Source organism: Lissotriton vulgaris, chromosome 5 (assembly GCF_964263255.1).
Source record: "Lissotriton vulgaris chromosome 5, aLisVul1.2, whole genome shotgun sequence".
NCBI lineage: Eukaryota > Metazoa > Chordata > Amphibia > Caudata > Salamandridae > Lissotriton > Lissotriton vulgaris.
The window spans coordinates 1,374,621,541-1,374,643,098 of NC_141693.1; the positions used below are offsets into that span (position 1 = coordinate 1,374,621,541).

The 21,558-nt window shown below is 45.5% G+C and overlaps 1 protein-coding gene across 1 annotated transcript in view; it reads right to left on the minus strand.

Annotated features, from left to right (window-relative positions):
* Nucleotides 1-5,932: 5,932 nt before the first annotated feature.
* LOC147712620 (uncharacterized) overlaps nt 5,933-21,558 on the minus strand; it is a 158,363-nt gene continuing 142,737 nt past the window's right edge. The window contains exons 2-3 of the mRNA XM_086919670.1: nt 10,038-10,547; nt 5,933-6,534 (exon numbers count right to left, since the gene is read on the minus strand). Of these exons, the coding sequence (XP_086775796.1) occupies nt 5,933-6,534; nt 10,038-10,547 (1,112 nt within the window). The remainder of the gene's footprint in view (nt 6,535-10,037; nt 10,548-21,558) is intronic.

Consider the following 21,558-nt stretch of genomic DNA (forward strand, 5'->3'; position numbering starts at 1 on the left):
ATCTATCTATCACCCTCACTCTATCTATCGCCCTCCCTCTATCTATCTATCACCCTCCCTCTATCCATCTATCGCCCTCACTCTATCTAACTATCGCACTCACTCTATCTATCTATCGCATCACCACTGCATCACTTAGGGGCACCACAACATCACTATGCGCTACCACAGCATCACTGAACGCCACAGCATCACTCGTCGCCACCACAACATCACTCAGCGCCACCATAGCTTCAATCTGGGCAACCATTCAACAACAACTGGTTCATATATGTTCTCTCAATGTTTCAAGCTGTATTACAAATGTCACAAAAAGATGTTAATATTTCACTTTGGTTCTTGTATTTTTGTCACAATAAAATACACTGAACATAATCTTCACAAAAGTTATTTACAAAAGTTTAAGCTATTGCAATTATGAACTACAATAGTTTTATTTAAGTATTAATTATTTAAAAAAAAATAAAAGCCATTGTTATATGTAAGATCAATAAATCTAAGTCACGTAAATACAACACATATTGCATTACAAATGCTATAGGTGTCACAGCGAAAGTTAAAACTATTGGCATTGTAAATGACAAAGCTATTAATTTCACTATTTTCAAAACCAACACATAAACAAAAAATGTATCATTTACAATACCAATAGCTCAAACTTTCCTAATGCGAGACCTATTGCATTGCAAATGCTTGTTTAAAAAGTAGCTGGACAGAATGCCGGAGGCCTGAGCAATGCCGTTCAGCAAAGTCCATTACATCATGAACCCCCGCACCTATCACTGATCTCAGTGGTACTTCTAGGGGCAGCAACCTGAAGGTCCGAAGGGTGTCAGAGAACAGAGGCAGTGATTCCTAAACAGTGATGAATGTTCAGGTGTGTCTCCCTGGTGTCTAATTGGTGTTTAACTGCATTTTCTGTATATGAAATGGAAACCCCTGTAAAGGAATATTTCCATATTCTTAGTAGACCCTAACTGTGACACTAAAAAAAGCAAACCGGCCCAGAAAAGTATAAATAGTGCCCATCAAGTAAAAACGTAATTATCTTCTTTTTTCACAACTCCAGTGTTAGTAAAAAACAGTTTAGTATATTTTAGGATGCTCCCATTTTAAGACCTTCTAATAAATCTTCATCTATTGAATAAAAGATCTAAAGAGCCTAGTTTGAAAAACTAGATTTCAATCTCTGAATCTATTTGTCGATTTACCCTCCAGTCTGGGGGCATATCATGATGGGCTGCACTGGTTGCGCGCAGAGCCTGTGATGAAGCGAAATATTTTTAAAACATTTTACACTACACATTTACCAATTTAGATACAGAAACCTCAACATGCACATTGCACATGTGTTGAATAAAGTGACACAGAAATAGAGACAAGTGATGTAGTAGCAGCGTAAAAGCATGCTTGAAAGTCTTAGAATTAGAGAAATCATTACTAAGGGCCAGATGTATCAAGCGTTTTACCGTAAGCAAACGGGCCAATTCATAGAATTGGCCCGTTTGCGAACGGTAAAAAGCCTTTTGAGATGTATCGTCTCAAAAGGCATTTGCAAAATAGGGAATCACATTTTTTGCGATTACCTACCTATTTTGCAAATGAATTTAAGAAATAGCAATTTGCGATTCCTTAAATGCAGTGCAGGCTGCAAAAAAAAATTGCGACCTGGCTTTAAGGAATCGCAAATTACCACCAAGTTGAAGTTGGTGGTAATTTGCAAATTCCTAGAAAAGGGCACTTTTTTTGCATTTTTCTAGCTGCCATGTGGTGTACATACATGCCCCTAGGGCATGTATGTGTGCCACATGTGCACCCATGCATATTTCAGGGGTGCAACAGGGTGTCCTTTTAGCACCCTTGAAATTGTATGCGTAATTTGCGAGTACCTATTGGGTACTCACAAATTGCGCATGCAATTCCCATTCATTGCTAGGGGCCTCTACGCCTATAGGAATGAATGGGAAGCCATTCCTTATTTGCGACTAGCAATTTGCGACTCGCAATTAAGGAATGTATAGGAATCGCAATTGTATTTATGAAACCTACATACATTGCATTTTGTGAGTCCATAATAGTGAATCAGTAAAACTCGCAATTAAGGACACGCAAAATACAATGTTGATACATCTGGCCCTAAATGTTTATAATGCTTAATAATAGGTTTTTCTTTAACAAACTATGTATAACATGATCTTTTATTATTTATTTACCGATGAGACTATTGAACTAATGGTGTGACTTAACATTTCTATTGTCCTTCATTAAAAAGCATTATGAACAGAATATGATGCAAAACTGCAATAAAAGTAGTTGGGAAGTTAAATTTGATAAATGTGATAATAGAGACCATAACAAACACATAAATTAAGAAATAAATTTTGAAAAATGACTTTTAAGAATAATTTACATGTATGGAGATTGAAAATATGAGGCAATAACTATTGTTAATAGCTGATGGGGCAGCATTGTTTAAATGGCCAATAGGCAGAGTTGCATTTGTCGGAAGTGGCATGGGGTTGTTCCTCCTCAACATAGGACGTGTTCTAAAGTCACTAGGTTTCAATTAATAGGAATCAGGTACGAGCAAGTGGGGGAGCGGCCAGAGGTCAGGAAAGCACAGGCACAGAGGGAGGGACAGCAGACAGAGCGGTATAGCCAAAGAGGAAATGCACAAACCTGTGCCCTTGGGATGCCCTGTGGCAGGGGCAAAGGGAGCAGGTGAAAGGTCAGCATGGGTCAGCACGGCACTTGCAGCCCGAGCAAGGCATGAGGGCCGCCCACAACACTTGGAAGCAAGGTGCAAGAGAAGTGATAGACTGAGAAAGGTCATTCGCTCAGGGCACTGTCAAAAGGGTTGTGCTGTTAAGGTTTAAGGAGTGGACTGGAAATCCAAGCGAGGAGGCAGGAATGCCATGACTAGTTTTAAATTAGACTACACGTTTTGTGTATAACAAAAAGTACATAAATAGCTGCAGCCTTTTCCACCATCAACGAATTGTGTTATCTGTGAATACAAGAGAAAGTGGGTACATAGGTTGCAATGCGTGGGACCTCGGAACTCAATGGGCTTGCCCACCTGGAAGGGGTTAGCAGGTGGGCAGGGGCGAAGCCGGACTGGTCAGGTGCCCATGAAAACCCCTACTTTGGGGCGGGAAAACTAGCGGGCAGCTGGCAAGTCCAGGAAATCACCGGGCACTAATTGGTCAGTCTTGTTCAAATGGTCCAATAGGCAGGGGTCCCCTGGGGGTGTGCCAGGATTTACGAGCGTGGGTGGCCCTCCCACCCAGAACATGAGCCTTCGCCATTGTCGCTCCCACCCACACCTGAAATACTGGCATCGCAGCCACAGAGAGAGGAGGGGCTCAGGCAAGGCGGGACATCAGACAGAGCGGAATATCCGAGGAGAAGGGGCATTCGCTCAGGGCGCTGTCAAAAGGATTGTGATGTTAAGGTATAAATAGTGGACTGGAAATCCAAGCGAGGAGGCAGGAATGACATGACTGGTTTTAAATTAGACTACATGTTTTTTTGTATGACAATATGTAAATAAAAAGCTGCAGCCTTTCATCGAATTGGGCTATCAGTGAACACAAGAGAAAGTGCGTGAGTGGCTTGCATGCGTGGTGCCGGGGAGCTCATGGGGCTTGCCCACCTGGGAGAGGTTATATATCTCACAGACCAAATCCCCGACCTCTGTCTGACTGCCCTGTATGGGAGGCAGCCTGACCTTGAGGCCAAGGTTCCACAGATCAATCCTAACAAACGCACCTCATTGGAAAAACCCTTAAATCCGCATGCTCCTGCCTGTGTAAAATATCTGGAACCTACTTTAAAATGTCAACTAAATAACCTCATGTCAGAATGACCTGAAAAATACTCAAGGGCAGTGTTTGGTACACCATTGCCCAATTAAAACCACTTCTGATGACGCGGACTGAGCCCCAGCAGGAAACATGACGCTATTTGTACTGAGCCATCCGGGCTCTTCATATGAACTTTTTGGGATGGGCACCTCCACTGGGCACAACAGAGATTATAAATATAGGGGACACACTGCTCGTGGTTCAGTCCTGACACCAAGTATGAGTGTCAGTTATTTCAGTGCTGAGGCAAGGCGGCCCTAATCCAAGGTATCCCCCTGTTCTGGGACTGCCCCTGCACTGGTACACAGTGGCGACGCCAGCAGCAGAAGAAGCTGCCGCCTGCCTGCGGGGCTACTGCGGTCCCAACATAGTTATCAAGTGTGAGTGACAGTTATTTCAGTGCTCTGGCCTGGCGGGCCTCACCCAAGCTGCCCCCCAGTTCTGGCCTGCCCCTGCGCCAGTAACCTTTTGAAGAAATCCCATCTCCTTAATGTCACGTCTTCCACGAGGACTCTGCCCTGTCCACAGCCGGACAGGTTAAACTCGTTGGGAGGGAGGGCGAGGGGTGGGAGAAAAGTAGACCAAAATTGTTTGTGTGTGTAAAAGGCCGCTTTATTAGGAAACAGGTGCACATTACAAATACAAACCTTGGCAACGCCTTACTAAACTAAACCTCACTAAATAAATAAATAACTGCGAACTAAGCCCCCCAAATCCCCACCCCTAAAACATTTGAGCCCTCCCCCTCCCAACAATATATCAATAAACATTATAACAGCATTATAACATTACGTCATTAATAAAACATTACGTCATCAATAAAACATTTCGTCATTGATCAAACATACGTCATCGTTAAAACTTTATTCGTCAAAGCACAATTGCAATAACAACGGTCAGGTCCTCCATAACCATAAACCCTGCCTGACCCTGCACTCCTGCAGATACCCCCCTCACAAAACTGAACGGTCAAACCATGACCAACATACCCCAGCACTTATCAACAAAATACTCGAACGAATACTCAACAAACAATCTGCCTAAAACCGTACTGATACACAAAAACACCGCACAGCACCTGTTCCTAGCGACGAATACAAATACAAAAAAAAACCCCTGCACACCGATAACCCACAAAACAGCCTTTTAAATTGAAAAATGTAACAAAAAAAACCAAAAAATGGGAAAAAACGAGGGAGCGAGGGGCGAAAGAACATTAATGAAAAAAGGGGAGGGAGGGTGGGACAAAAAAGCTAAAAGCCCTCCTAGCCACCAGGTCACCAAACCTAAAATGGTGGCGGGTAGGCGGGAAATGGGAAATTTATAGTTGGGCTGGCTGGTCCTACTAGACCAGCCCAAAAACTAGAACCTTCTGGCAACTTCTGGAAAGAACCCCTCGCAGCCCTCCCAAACCGCCCGGGGGAGGAGACCTCCCGGCGGTCGGCTCCCTCCCCCAAGCCCCCCTTGGGAGGGAGGGCGAGGGGTGGGAGAAAAGTAGACCAAAATTGTTTGTGTGTGTAAAAGGCCGCTTTATTAGGAAACAGGTGCACATTACAAATACAAACCTTGGCAACGCCTTACAAAACTAAACCTCACTAAATAAATAAATAACTGCAAACTCAGCCCCCCAAACCCCCTCCCCTAAAACATTTGAGCCCTCCCCCTCCCAACAATACATCAATAAACATTATAACAGCATTATAACATTACGTCATCAATAAAACATTACGTCATCAATAAAACATTTCGTCATTGATCAAACATACGTCATCGTTAAAACTTTATTCGTCAAAGCACAATTGCAATAACAACGGTCAGGTCCTCCATAACCATAAACCCTGCCTGACCCTGCACTCCTGCACATACCCCCCTCACAAAACTGAACGGTCAAACCATGACCAACATACCCCAGCACTTATCAACGAAATACTCGAACGAATACTCAACAAACAATCTGCCTAAAACCGTATTGATACACAAAAACACCGCCACCCAGAAAGGTAGGCGGGGGAGACACGCCTCCCTTTCTGCCCCCCAACCCGCGAAGCGAAAGAGAAACGAGAAAATCAACGCTGCATAGCCAATGCCCGTGCTAGAACCTCACGAAGCTCCAACAAGTAAAGATCCATGCCCACACGGGACAAATGAACCCCATCATCCCTAAAAAACTCAACAGACTCAAACTTAATGTCCCTGTGTGAAATCCTGCTGAAACCAAGGCTCCTACAGCAACGAGACACCTCTGAATTCACTTTTTTCCTAGCCCGATCGACAGCCCTGGGGTTCACAGCTCCTCTCCATATCCTGCGCGGTATCAACTCCGTCCAAAAAACATGGCACCCAGCCCAAAGTTCCTTAATGAGGCCTAAATCCCGTTTCATAGCTCGCAGCAAAACCACACCTTTCGTAGCACAGAGATCGTTTTCTCCCAAATGAATAACTAAAATATCCGGGCATAAACCGCCCACCATGTTGTTGTTCAAACAAGGGATTAACTCTCTCCAGAGCATCCCACCTTTACCCTTCCAAATAACGTTAAACATTCGATCATTGAAACCAAGTAGTTCTCCAAAGTAACTCCGTGCTGCTTGGACTCTGGCCCACTTCACAAAGGAATGCCCCACTATCCAGACCGTTATCATCGAGGAGCGAGGCCCAGCAACGGATCCTGAAAAAGAAAAAAGAATTAGAAATCATGTGAAGGAGGACGACGCATGCGCCTCCTCTGCCGAGCTCCTCACATAACGCTGGAAACAATTGGAAGACCAGCGCCCCAATCGCATAATATCCCTCTCAGTCCAACCTCTGTTAAAGGCCTCCGTGGCTGCACCTATTCGGAAAGAGTGAGTCCCATAGAGATTGCCATCGAGACCTATGTGCTGCAGAGCTTTGCGTAAAACCATTCGTAACTGATAAGTTGTTACAGGGGTGCCATTGATATGTTGAAAAACAAGAACTTCGTCACCACCCCCACATAATGAACGCCAGCGCCGCGCCAGCAGTAAAGGGCAAGTAAGCTTCGGAGTACGCGCCTGTAACCACACTCCTTTCCCCTTACCCGTCTGATCAGTCTTGGAGCTGGCCAACCAGACATGTACTCCCTCATCATAACAAAAAACGTCCTTCCAAAACAATCCACACTTATATTTCGACCCCAACAACTCCGAAACCCTGAAGGCTCCGAAAAACATGAACGCCATCAGCATTGAGAAAACACATGCCTCAAAATCATCTGAACAAACCAAAGGCAAAACTGTGATTAGCCTGGCAAGAACTTGCCAAGATAGGGGGGCCCTGGATCTACCCACGTGCCCTTGCTCCCTGGCCCAACCCTCAAGCATCCTCCTACCAATTTCACCCGCTGACGGCGTATAGCCCCACAACAACTTCCCCATGAAAGCAATCCCCGCCAGTTTCCCGGCAATGGTTACTTTGGTTAAACCCTTATCCATGAGGTCCAGTATAAAATTGACCACATCGTCCGACCGACGTGACAGATCCTCCCTTCTGACAGCACCCGATTCCAAGAATTCCTTCCAGGCAAGGGAATACGCAGAACGCGTAGACACAGACAAAGAACCTACCACCAATTGTACGACCCGACCTCGCCGACTTGCCACAGATGACTCGGCATCGGAGTCGGGGATCTGTCTGCGTCCCTCGCCAGTCCACGGAATCTCCCCCACTGTGAATGAGACAGAGCATCCGCAATGTCATTGTCCACGCCAGGAATGTGTAAGGCACGAAAATGAATATCGTGTTTCAAACAACCCAGAACGAAAACTCTCATAAGTTTTAACACTTGTTCGTCCCTGGCAGACTGTCGGTTCACTATCTCCACAACAGCCATGTTATCCACACAAAACAGCACTTTCTTGTGTGCCAATTCCTCCCCCCACAGGGTCAAGGCGACCAATAAAGGGAACAGTTCCAGAAAAGTGATGCTGCGACCACCATTCAACCATTCATCAGGCCAACGTTCCGCACACCATTTGCCATTCCAAAAGAGCCCAAAACCATCACTGCCGGCAGCTTCCGAAAACATTTGTACATCCCACTGAAAGTCAACATCTCTGACCAAGGGGACACCATTGAAGGAATTCAGGAAAAACTTCCACATTCTCAAATCCTCCTTAACACCAGCAGACAAACGAACACGATGGTGGGGCAATTGATGACCTGCCAAAGCCCTGCCCAGTCTTCTACAAAAAGTCCTGCCCGCTCTCACCACTCTGCAGGCAAAATTCAAATGGCCCAAAAGCACTTGAATCTCTTTCACCAACACTTTTCTTTTTGCCAACATTACATCCAGTAGTTCCACCATGTTGACCCTTTTGTCCTCAGGCAGGCGAGCCGACATAACCACAGAATTTATTTCAATACCCAAAAAGGAGAGGACAGTGGCAGGGCCCATTGTTTTCTCGGGAGCCAAAGGAACTCCCAGATCCTCCATGAGCCCTTGGAATGTGTCCAGAGCCTTCTGGCACTCCGCGGAGCACGGGGATCCGACAAAGAAAAAGTCATCAAGGTAGTGCGTTACCAGTGAATGACCGGACTGATGGGAAAAATACCATTGCAGAAAAGTACTAAAACACTCAAACAAAGCACATGATATGGAGCAGCCCATCGGCAGAGCCTTGTCCACGTACCATTTACCTGCGAATTGTATACCTAAAAGGCACCAATCGTCCGGGTGGACAGGCAACAGCCGGAAAGCAGACTTGATGTCACACTTATCCATCTCAGTGGCTGCGCCCGCGGTCACAACAAGTGACATGGCCACGTCAACCGGAGAGTAAGAGACAGACACTGTCTCTGGGTCAATGAAATCATTAACAGACGACCCTTCAGGCCACGACAAGTGTTGAATCAGTCTAAACTGTCCCGGCTCTTTCTTCGGGACAACTCCAACCGGTGAAACAATCAAGTTAAGGATCGGCCAATCATGAAACGGGCCAGCCATCCTTCCTTCATGTACCTCTTTATTAAGTTTGTCTTGTACCACTGTGGCATGTTCAGAAGCTGATTTTAAATTGGCAGACCACCTCCGTTCCCGAGAGCCTAGGTAACCTAGCCGGAAACCAAACTGAAAACCTTCCAACAGTTTAAATTTTGCTGACTCATCTTCGTAACCATGTAAAGCAATGCGCAGCCTTTCTAACTTAACTGGTGTACGAGCCCTTGGACCCAGCACCCTTAGCACCTCTGGATCCCCTTCCCCCTGAAAACTGTGAGGGCGTATTTGAATTTCCTGAACCCGTGTGCTTCCCTTGTGGGCTCCCCGATGGCTGGTTGTCCCAACATTTGGACAACGGGTGTTTCCTACCACAACCTGAGCATTCATGTTTAAATTTACAATACTCTCTGGTGCAGGAGCCCCTGTTAAATTCCCAACAGAACCCAGACCCCGATTGCATGGTTGCAGTGGCCCCCACCCCTCCCCGGGTGGGCTTCCCCTGAAAGGGCCGGTAAACTAACGGCAAACCACTGGCCGTGAAAATGGTTTTCCCCCCAGACGCTGACCCCATTGTATGTTGCCATAAGTCCATATCCAGCTCCCCCCACTTAGCCTCGGGATCCCAAGCCATCCTGGCCCTAAATTCCTCATCATATTGAGACCAAGCAAAACCACCCCCGGTGATCTGCGCCTTGCGAATGACGTCCATGTATTTAAAAAGGGACACGCTGCGCTCAGGGAACTTTTCACAATATACACTGGCATAAATCAAAAATGCAGCTGTCCAGTTTTCAATATTCAAAGGCACTCTAGGGCGTTTAGCCAGCTCAAACTCCTCCTCCTTAGACCCCTCTTTAGACCGGACTTCCCGGTGCACTGCAGTAGCTTAAGGAGTTCCACATACTCACCATTCCAAATGCGTTCCTTGGTACTTAACATTAAATGAGCACCTAACGGTTTCGTAACCCCAATGTAAGGCAATTTTTTGATTTTTAACTCCTTACTGGCCACTGGCTCTTTAACATTGCTGGAAGCACCAGCCATAACACCACTTTCCACTTTATTCGTAACTTCTACCACATCATCTGTGCCAACTGCAGTGTCTTTTACGTAGCGTCCTTTGACCAGACGGCCATCACCAATAACCACTTCGGTTTCACCACCTGTACCCACAGACACCATCATAGGTTTGGCCTGTGAGGCTGATTGCTCACCTGGCAACAGAGAGACCACTCTCGATGGCTCCGCCCGTGGCGCCGAGGTCAATGCATCCGGTCTGCGAGGCGCCCTACTCGATGGGCCGTGCTCTCTTCTCCCTTGCACTTGACTCTGGACCACTGGAGCCTGTAAAACACTACGAGAAGCATGAGAGGGCACCCCCCCTTCCGGATCCCGCAATTCACCTTCTTCAGGACTCTCTTCATCGTAGTCCAACACCACTGAATCGACACTGGTATGCAACAAATCACCACGGGTCTTACCCAACCCGGTATCAACAACCGTACATTTAAATGATTTTGAAACTCCAGGAGGGGGAGCAGACTGTACGCGCCTGTACCTCCCTGCGCGTTGACTCTGCAGCTCCATAGCCGCCGGCAAGGCCTCACACCTATACCTGCTACTCGTTGGGGCCAGCGGGGTCACGCCAGACCCTCGTGTGCTGGCCGCAGCGGGATCCCTCGGTGGAACAGAGAGGGCCGCGCTAGGCACTCTCCTCACTTCCCCTTGGCGAAATGGGACTGGTCTGTGCCCTGCCAAGTCTGGAACTCCGCGCCTACCCTCTTCCTGCAAAGAAAAAATTTGGACTGGTGTGCTAGGAATCCTACCGTCCACAAACCAACCAGACACATTCGCCCTCCAATTCGAACCAACATCCAAACTCCGACCCCGCTCCAAAGAACGACCTCGTACATCCGACCTCAGCGGCACCTCCCGAACCGGAGAACCACCTAACACCTCCTCGTCCCCACTGTGGTCCAAATTATCAGGCGCCAATGCCGTAGAAGAAGATAGCTCTCGATAGCGATTCTTGGCCTGAAACCTCTTTCTGGAAATTACGCTGCGCAAGCCCCGCTGCGCCAAAATGCTCCCACCCAGGGGAACCACACATAAAATAAGGACCGCCAGAAGCCCCAGACAAGCGAGGAGCTGTACTCCTGGGCCCTTGTGCTGGCCCGCCGCTCACCAGGCCGAAGCCCTTATCCGGACCCAACAACGTGCCCTGGAAGGCCACACCCCCCGCACTCAATACACCGGGAGCATGGAACCTTCCCGAACTCATAACTGAAGCGCCAAAGGCCGCAGAACCCAAACCAAAAACTGGCTGACGAACCTGCAAACCAGCCTGAAAAGTCCCACCGCTCGCCATAGGAACATCCCCACCTTCCGCCCGAAAACCATCATCATGGCCCAGAGAAACACCACCACCAAAACTCCCCGAGCGCGGATCTTCAAAACCCGTATTTGCGCCACAAAAAGAGCCTCCTTCGCCCATTTGGGCCCATTCACCCTCGCCTCTAGAGCCGCCGCCCACAGATACAACTTCGCCCGTCGACGAGCCCGGCGTCGAAAACAATAACGGGCTCCCCACATTGCCCCCAACGTCACCCACACCCGCATCAGCATCCCGGCCAACAACCTCCTGACCGCCCCTTGGCAGGAAACCAGAAGACAAACTAGCCTGAGGCCTGACCACATCAACATCACAACCCTCCCTTGATTGAACATCGCAAGAAAGCCACCTTGAGGAGGTTAACACAATCCGCTGCGCAGCCTCAGGTACAAACTGAGATTCGTCAACAACCAACATGGCGTCATGGGCAACATGCTCAACCTGTTCCCGCTCCGTACCTTGCAACACAAATTGAACCGATCCCCTACGCCCACCGCGCACAGAGGCCCCGTCCGCAGGCTGCCCCCGCCGCTCGACCAGAGGGTCCGAAGCAGAGCGTTTCTTGCTTCCGCCCGAAGACCCCTACCCCTCCTCCCTGACACCTGCACCTGACTCACCAAAACCGGGGGCCCACCCGCCCCAGACACAACTCCCAACTGAGGAGCCGGAGCTAGAGAAGACTCACCCCCACCTGCACTCAAAACCCCTTGGGTTTCCGGCGCCACCGCCGTACCCGGCTCCCCCCGAACCATCCTATGGGAGGCTGGCTTCCTGGACCGGGAACGGCCCCTCTCGGTTACCTGACTCGGGCGTCTCTTCTTCGGCGACGAACATGCCATCACCGCGGCCACCACACCAGCTGAAGCCTGGCGTTGGGGCCTAGCCTGCCCACCTCCTGCGAGCAAATCCAAACGGCCGGCATCCGCCAGCAGACGCATCGCCTCGATGACTCGTGCATCTTCCATTATATCTAAGCTTTAAGCAATAAGCACAACCACTAAAGACTGAAAAAGAGTCTCACCGACACACAAGACACTCACTCACAAAAAAGCTAAAAGCCCTCCTAGCCACCAGGTCACCAAACCTAAAATGGTGGCGGGTAGGCGGGAAATGGGAAATTTATAGTTGGGCTGGCTGGTCCTACTAGACCAGCCCAAAAACTAGAACCTTCTGGCAACTTCTGGAAAGAACCCCTCGCAGCCCTCCCAAACCGCCCGGGGGAGGAGACCTCCCGGCGGTAGGCTCCCTCCCCCAAGCCCCCCTTGTTAGAAAAGTGGACTGATGACTCACCTGAGTTATTATTGCTGTCCATGACTGTCACTGACTAAGAGGTGAATTAAATGATCACTTAATGCCAGCACAGTGTTATGAGGCGACACTGCGGCAGCAAGGTGCAGTGCAACTGCACCCCAGGTGCCGTCTACCCCCTCCCCACCACCAGCCCGAAGTAAAGACATGATGAGAATACAGCGGGACCCGTTTCTTTAAAAACTTTTGGTAGGCGCGATACACTGAATGCAATTCCTATTGATCATTTCGAACAGAAACAAGTCAAATGCTATGTGCGTCACACGCGACGGTCAGCTGTCAACAATTCTATATCCTTCTGTATCCTGCTAACTGTCTGAAAAGCCGTGTCTGGAACACAAAATTGTAAAGTGACAACCCCTTAATTTCCTATCACGTTTTTCATTGCAATTCTGCTCAGATCCATGCTTGAAAACACGACTTAATCAAACCTCAGTGCACTGAATCAGTGCCCTTTGACAAAACAACACCCTTGCTGGAAAGAGATTTCATTACTTAAATCGTGATTGCTCTAATTAGGAATGTCAGAATCAGTTCTAGGAAACATTAATCAGCGCGCGCTTGTTGGCCAGAGATGCTCTCCTCTGTGCGCGCGCTCGTGCTCTAGAACCCCCATCACGATGCCTTGAACGATGGCCTCCTGTCCTCAACGTCTAAATAAATTGTGTGCGCTGATGATGCTATGGGAAACTGGCAGTAAGAATAGCCGGCTGCCCACAGCAGTACCTTGACACTAATGCATGTGGTTTATATATGGCAAATATATAAATGCAATCTGATGCATTATAAATCTTGCTCAGTCAGTGAGTGACGACTGTGGGTTTCCTGTTCCTCAATTTCAAATCCGACAAGCCACGCTTGAAAATATGTTTTAGGAACACTGTATCCCTATCATAGGACGGTAGGCAACCGAGTCTCATTGTGTATCACTTTGATAATGTGTGTGGTGTTTGCGGGGCAGCTGTTTCAGCAGTGCTTAATTTGTGAAAGAAAGAGTGCCGGTGACCGAAAGTCTGCTCAGAAGCTGGTGGCCTGCCCAATTAAACACAGGTGCACCAAATTCCAAGGCCAACAGTCTTTGATGCACTCCCTGTCCCTTTTTCTCGCACTTGCATGCTCCTACTTTGTGCTATTTTTTTTTCTTCTATGTTGTGCTTCGGAGCGCTGCCGGTCCCAAAAAATCAGGCCCTAGGTAGCCCAATGGGCAGAGTGCTGTGTAAGTAAAAGGTAGGACATGTGCCTTTATTGTGTGGCATGTCCTGGTAGTGACAAACACTTAATTTCGTTTTTCACTACAGTGTGTGCTACACCCTTATATGTTTGTTAGTGGTCATTTCTGATCTGAAAGGAGTAGTGGTGCCATGTTTTCTATGTTTGGAATAGTGGTGATAAATCCTGGTTATTAGTGTAGGTAGATTTTTCATGGCTATTGTAGAAATTTCACTTTTAGAAAGTTGTTATTTCTATGTGCTTATGACTCCATGTGCTCTGCAGCCTGACTCCAATCCACATTGAGGGCAGAGTGACAGCTAGTGTTGTGCATACTTTCCAGACAGCGATCACACTGTAAGGTTTGGATGTAACAGTGTTGCATCTGCATTCATATGCATACTGAATGGTCTACCAATCTGCTTGCACTGAGTCTCCTGGCTGAGACTGCCATATCAATGAGCACAAACTTTACATCTATTTCATTGATTTAAACAGGGGCGGCTGGTGTTCATGGGCGAGATGGGTGCCGCCCTGCCACCCTTGGAGGATACAAAAAATGTGAGCTGGAACACTGAGCAGCTAGCAATAAATTGTTCTGGCTAATCGGTGAACAAACATTTTTGAGGGGGTGGGGGTAATGGTTCTTGGCTGCCTCTGACTCTGCTGCACATGCTTTTGGCAGGGTGATAATTCTTCGACCTGAAGCCAGAAAGCAGAGCAGTGATGAAATACAGGGGGGCAGGACCTGTGTAGCACTGCCAGAATACAGCTTTGAATCTGGGCGAACTTCGTAGAGCCTAGGGAGGAGTCTGAAGCTCCAACTTCATTACATTGGCTGGGGGCAGGCCAGTCTACCTTCAGTGAAAGTAAGGAGGTGTGGCTGTGGCCTCTCTGCCTCTTCCTCGAGATAGACCCAGTAACAGTTGTTGCTTAGTGATTGGTGTGCTGGGGTCTAGGGGAGGGGTCATTGCAGAATGTTCCAGTTTGGGATCATCTGTATCATGACTCAAAGCCCAGCACGAGAGAACAGAACATAGATATCGAGCTGGTAGGAATTGAGGCAGGAGAGGCGAGTACTGACTAACTAGTAAGTATTGCAACACAGCCAAGTTAACTTAAACTGACCCTAATGACGATGGCTGCAGCTGCTTGCTTTAAAGTTTAATGAAAGCGACCGTGAGTGTGACTAATTTAGAAGGGACACGGTCCGGGCCTTTCAGGCAGAATGCCACTAGTGAAAGGCCTGGTGGTTTTGTCACGCATATATATGCCCCCCAGAGTTTGGAGTGTTCGGGACACGGACAGGGAAGAGAGTGGGGGGGGCGTGGGGAGAAAGGAAATTTCCCTCTCCCTTCTGTGATTAACGGCGAAAGCGCTATGCATAATGATGACCCCTGCCCTTGCCCTGTGACTTGCCTCCAGATACATGCACTGGCGTAACGAAAATTGAGGGGGCCTCCCTGCATGGAACTTAAAGGGCCCCCTCTGGGCTCAATCTCGAGCTCTCCGGCCAGACTACAGTGCCGAGGGGGCCCCCTGGAGCCTTGGGCCGCCAGCACTGTGTCTGTGTTATGCCCCTGTGATCAGGCTGCACGCTTGACTGGGCTAAAAGAATTTAACACCCCTGCCCCTCCGACCCCTCCTCCGTCCTGTGTCTGAGCCCGGGCTGCTGCTGCAGCTCGAGCTGCTGCTTCAGGCGTCTTATCTCCAACACACACACACACACACACGTTTTTCACAGGTCTTCAAAAGTGCATTTATTATATTCCTTTGGAACTGGTTAAGAAGGGTTTGTTGTTTTGTTGACTGATTCCAGAATCCATATGTCCCCACTCTGCCTATTGGATATTTCTTACTTTTTATTTTATTTTTACTGCCGCAGTGGGGGAATACATGTAGTGAAAAGGCATCTCACAAGTAGGGACTACACATTTTCCCATTTGTTTATGTTCACAGAGTCTGCAAGAGAACATTTTGTTAAGAATATATTGTTACTTCATTTTCATTTTTGTTGTTATTTAGTCGTTAATGTTGGTTTCTGTAGAGTGGTGCTGCAGAGTGGTGCTGCAGAGTGGTGCTGTACAGTGGTGCTGTACAGTGGTGCTGTACAGTGGTGCTGCAGAGTGGTGCTGCCGAGTGGTGGTTTATATTGGTGCTGTAAAAGGGTACTGTAAAGTTGTGCTGTGAAAGGGGTTCTGTAGAGTGCTGCTGTAGAGTGGTGCGGTAGAGTGGTGGTTTATATTGGTGCTGTAAAGGGGTACTGTACTGTGATGTTGTAATGGGGTACTGTAGAGTGGTGCTGTAAAAGGGTACTGTAGAGTGGTGCTGTGAAAGGGGTACTGCAGAGTGGTGCTGCAGAGTGGTGCTGCAGAGTGGTGTTTTATATAGGTGCTGTAAAGGGGTACTATAGAGTGGTGCTGCAGAGCCAAAAACGTACAAAGTTCCCAAAGGCGAGACCTATTGGCAATGCCAATGCTTGGTATTTTATTCTTACTGCTGCAGTGGGGGAATTCATGTAGTGAAAAGACATCTCACAAGTAGGGACTACACATTTCCCCATTTGTTTATGTTCACTGAGTCTGCAAGAGAACATTTTGTTAAGAATATATTTTTACTTATTTTTCATATTTGTTGTAATTTAGTCGTTAGTGTAAATGTTGGTTTCCCAGAGCTTTGTTCTAATCTTTTAAACCTGAACAACTATTTTTCTATGAGGGCATTCATGTTTAAGCGTTTATTGCAATTGTAACTGTTTTACAAATGTTCAAGCTTTTGTTGCACTTGCATACTGTGACCATTATTGCATAGCCTCAAAATCAGTGCTCAGCTGTTGAAGCGCCTGTTCTTCCACATGCAAACTGCTGCCACACTTTATGTTGATGTTCAGTGCCTACTAGACAATCCAGTTTAAGGATGGTGGGGCATTTTCCGTGGGATTTACAGCTTGGAATGGAGTTCAATCCCCGGCCAATGAACCTCTGACAATACCCCAATAATTTGAAATGCTGTAAGATAACTCATCGGTTTCAAAGTTTGAAATATAGGGGGGGGGGGGAAACTTGACAGCTTCTACAATTATATGAGCTAAAATCTGAATAATTTTTCACATTGTTGAACTCTGTTAAGGTTAGTTACTTTTTTAACTTCAGTCACACTTTGTTGTTGGTAATTCTTCAGACATGACCACAAGCATGTGTGAGCACTGTTAAAAGATTCTACAAAACCAGCAAATATTTTGTGCAGCAGGTATATACATATGGTACATTTTTCATTGAAACGAGTTTGATTACGTTCAGTTATGTGCAGCACATTTATGTAGCTGATATCTGTTGCCAAGGCTTGCATTTTGTAAATTCAAAGTGGAAAACCTTATAGACCAAAGATTTTCCTAAGCTGCAGATGGGCAGAAGTGAACCTGAATCCATGTTTTTGTAGTTTACCACAGTGGTGACCATCTTGCAATTGATGCTTGAACTCTTCTTCAGCTTTGCAGTGGTCTAGTGCAGGGGCTACAGGGTCTGGAGCTGGCACACTCACACCGTTCTTCCTCCTCTTACCCTGCGCTCACACAAGCATACCGCTCACCTTGATCTCACAGCAACCACAATGCACTCTAAGGTTTTCTTCTCACTTGTGCTTTAAAATGCTATATTTGTGTTTGCAACAATTTGCAGTAAATATGTGGTGTAAAAGCAACCATTTGAATCCATTTTTTGAAAAAGAATCTTGCGGTTCTTGCAGTTCAGGCTCACTCGCTTCGCTCGCTCGCTTGTGATACTACGGTACCATTTCTGGCTCCCCCACTTTCAAAATGCACCAGCCGCCCCTGGATTTAAAGGCAGCTTTCGACACCATTCCCCAGGTTCTGTTCTGAAAAAAGTTGGCCTTACAGGGTGCCCCAACAAAACTTCTGGATCTTATTATACATCTTTATATGAACACCTGGTTCCAGGTCAAGTTGTAGGGTGGAACATCTCTCACCCGGATAATTGAAAGAGAAAATATCTAAAACAAAATGTGTTTGCCCCGTTTATTTATTCTCTTAATGGCAGACCTCAAACACAATTTGAAAAACAACCCTCAACCTCCTAAGTTGTCAAATAACTTATTGCAATATCTTGAATATGCCAAGATATACTGTTTTACTTAGTCAAACACCCATGTGTCTGCAGGATTTAATCTACTCCTTGGACAAAGCTAACCACCTTGAGCTTAACATTAAAAAATACTAAGTTCATGCCAACTAGAGCATCCCCATTTAAATCACGGTCCTGGTATTCAAGTGGGAAACTAAGTGTAACAGTTAAAGGCTATAAGCACTTTGGCCTTTTGCTTGACAATAAAATCTCCTTCGGAAGTCATTTTGACTTACTTAGAACTGAAGCTGCTACTAACATCTTTGCAAATAACACTTTGTGATAAATTGGCATCCCCATCTAATGTCCATCTTGTGAATATAATGTCAGCAAAATTAATTCAAGCTTTAAAATAGTGTCCATTTCCTTTTTCGGGGAAAGATGCCAAACTATTAGAACGGTTACAGGTCAAGGTAGTAAAAGGTGTTTTTGTGATACTGATGAATATTGGCCAGGCTCAAATTCGATTAGAGTTTGGCATTCAAAGTCAGGCCTCTGAGCTCCAAGCAGCTTTTCTGAAATAGTTGTATTCCTTAGCTTCGTCAGAATCTGGTTCTCTTGCCAACATGTGCAATTTGGCCATCATTAACTCTGCCCATACTGGACCATGGTGGGTTTCCATTAAGGATTCCCTCAAGCCTTTGGCTTGCAGGATCAATCAATGGCCTGTTCATATGACTGCAACATGCTTCAAGCACGCCCCACATCATTCAACAACATTTCTTTTATTCCTTTTGCACAAAGGAGTCACTGCAGTTAAAAGGAATGCTTGGTCAATTATCAACTCTTAAGACATTTTGGCCATTCCGTCTTACCTGACCACAGATTTCACTCCAGGTATGCAAGATTCATTCCTAAGGTTAAGACTTGGTGCTTATGTATCTAAGGATGGGACTCCAAAATGGTTGCATGATTGAACAAATAATAATTGCAGGCCTTGTGGCTATGCAGAGGAAACGGTATTGCATATACTATGTATTTGTCCAAGTTTATTAAATTCCCATCAAATTTTGCTAAAACCTTTATTTTTAAAAGATGGGGTAAGAATGCGCTAACAAGCCTCTTTTTTATGTTCATCAGGCAATTCTATTCCACTTATTTGGCAGTTTGTTAAGTTTGGCTGACGCTGAAAAAATAACTGCCTGTTTCAATTTAATTTGCTTTTTAATTGAGGATATTGCTGTTTATTTATTGACAGCTGATTAGTTGAATCAATTATTTCTTAGGCTCTTTAGGTCACTGTATCTCTGCTGAACTTTGTGTTATCCAAGGGTTGAATAGGGAAAACCATTCAACCATTTGCACTTTAGCATGTTTGCACATGTCTAGATCAATTGCTTGTTTATATGCACTTTGCACTTTTGTGACTTCCATTTGTACTTTTTATCCCCAGGGTCGAAACTTTGGAAAAACATAATTTGCATTATTAGAGTAATGCTACATATACTTCTGAATTAGTTTAATGCCCAGGTTCATCAAGTCATATTACCTTTGTCAGGCCTTTGAGTTATGTAAGTACTGAATAGGAAAACTATTTCACAGTATGCACTTCAGCACTTTTGCACTTGTGTCGAGATGGCCAGTTATAATTTTGTGGATTTAGAATTTGTTGGCTCATAGCATTACTTGACTATTAGACCGGCAAACAAATTTATACAAATGTTTACTTATTGGTCATAATTCCTTGTTTAGCAATGTTTAGTATATTTTGTTTGTGACTATGCACTTTTGAATTTTGTGAATTTTATTTGTTCTTATCTTATTGTTAGTGCTGGAACTCTGAAAAAAATCATTTTGCTTTCTAAAGCTGCTTATAGCAAAGTTGTATATATGACTATATCAGCATCCTGTGAATAATGTATTTTAAGCTGTTTTAATTATATTGTTAATGTTCTGTATTAGAGAATTGTAATGATTTTGATTAATCAAACAATTAATGTATATCATGCTGCAAAACCCGCTGGTAATACAACCATTCTCAGAGGCTGGTCTTAAAATCCATTCCAGCCCAATTTACATGAACGCTTGATGCACCAGACATTCCACAAAGTCATGAAAACATTTCCATCCAAGAGAAGATACATTAAATTCTCTTAACATCTTGTTCTTGTTGACTTCCAATCTGGTAACTTATGTTAATTTCTCACTGCACCCTGAAACCTCTATGGAAGGCAATATTAAACTACAATAGTTTCCATCACCAGTAGCACATTGTTCCTTAGGCATAAAGCTCTGCATCAATGCTTTTCTGTTGTTAAATTTAAGATGTCAAAATGCTTGACTCCATTTACAAAGATGTTGTCTAGAATTAGAATACACAAGGAGACATGCTTCTGACTCTCCAAATATTATATTATATATATAACCAGCATTTGTAATGCGCGCAGCTACTTCAAAAGGAGTGTCCCGGCGCATGCCCAGCAAAGTGGTTAGACAGAGGACAGAACTAACTAAAGAGAAGGGTCTTCAATCTCTTACTAAAGATCTTAGGGTCTTGAAGGGTATGTAACTCCACTGAGAGTTGGTTCCAGGCTACAGCAGCCATACTTGTAAGGGAGCTGCCACCTATCCTTTGTAGCTCTGGTGTGTTCTGTCCTGTTTTCTCTTTCCTTTTCATGGATTATTACTGAAAAGTCTGAGTATTCTATTTTGATATTATCCAGCTACTTCCCCTTGTGACACTTACACCTAAAATGTAGATTTACAGGTGAGTGCTTGTGGCGAAGAACTCAGCACATTATAGATAGGACTGGTAGAGGAGCAGCTTTGTGAGTTGCAAGTTTGAGCATGTTACGGCATCCTACTGTAGCACTACTACACATACTCTTAAATGCTGTTGTGATCTGTCCCCAATATCTGAGGATATAGAGTAGACTACATGAGAAGTGTTGTTCCGAAGCCAGGGAAGAGCAGCCAAGCTCAAAAGATCTTTTTATTGTTAAACATCTGGAATTCGCAAAGTCGTACCATTTTTTCCATTTAAGTAGCAATCTCATCCATGGGCTCATACTTGCTCTGGTAGGCCTTAATGTTATTTTTTCCAGTTAGCGGAGCCTCCCTCTCATAACCATGAAATTAAAACCAGTTTTTGCTTTCTGTTTTTGATTGTTAATAAAGAGCTTTACTGCCAAATAATTTGGTAGACATATTTGTGTTAAAATAATACCTGCAACCGAAAAAAAGAATATAAGGAGGAATAGGGTGCACAGTAGTATTGATCAAGGAGTGAATAGTCATGTGGAACACTGCCAGGTCTTGGGGAGAGGCGACCAATGTACCCATTTCCATTTGCCTTAGTTGATTTTATTGGATGTTGTGACAAATCTGTAGCCCCTTTGTAAAACAAGATAATATGATAAATGTCCCATGTATTTTTAAGATATCACACTCTGTTCATCACAACGTGCCTGCATGCACACTAGTATTTTCCCCATCTGCTAGCTGCCGAAAAACTCAGGCATTCGCGCAGCCAATATTTGATCTACTGTGGTCGGCTCTATCCTGACCTAATGATGTCATGGCATTTCATAACATGCTGTAATTTTCACATGCATCTAGATGTGGCAGATGAGTCTGATGGGAAATGTAGTTCTCGGTTCGCCCCACTCTGGGTGGCGTGATAAATTTCAATTTGGGTAATTAAAAGTAAAAAACTTCCTGTAATGGCCCTCCTCATTGTCCCGTTTT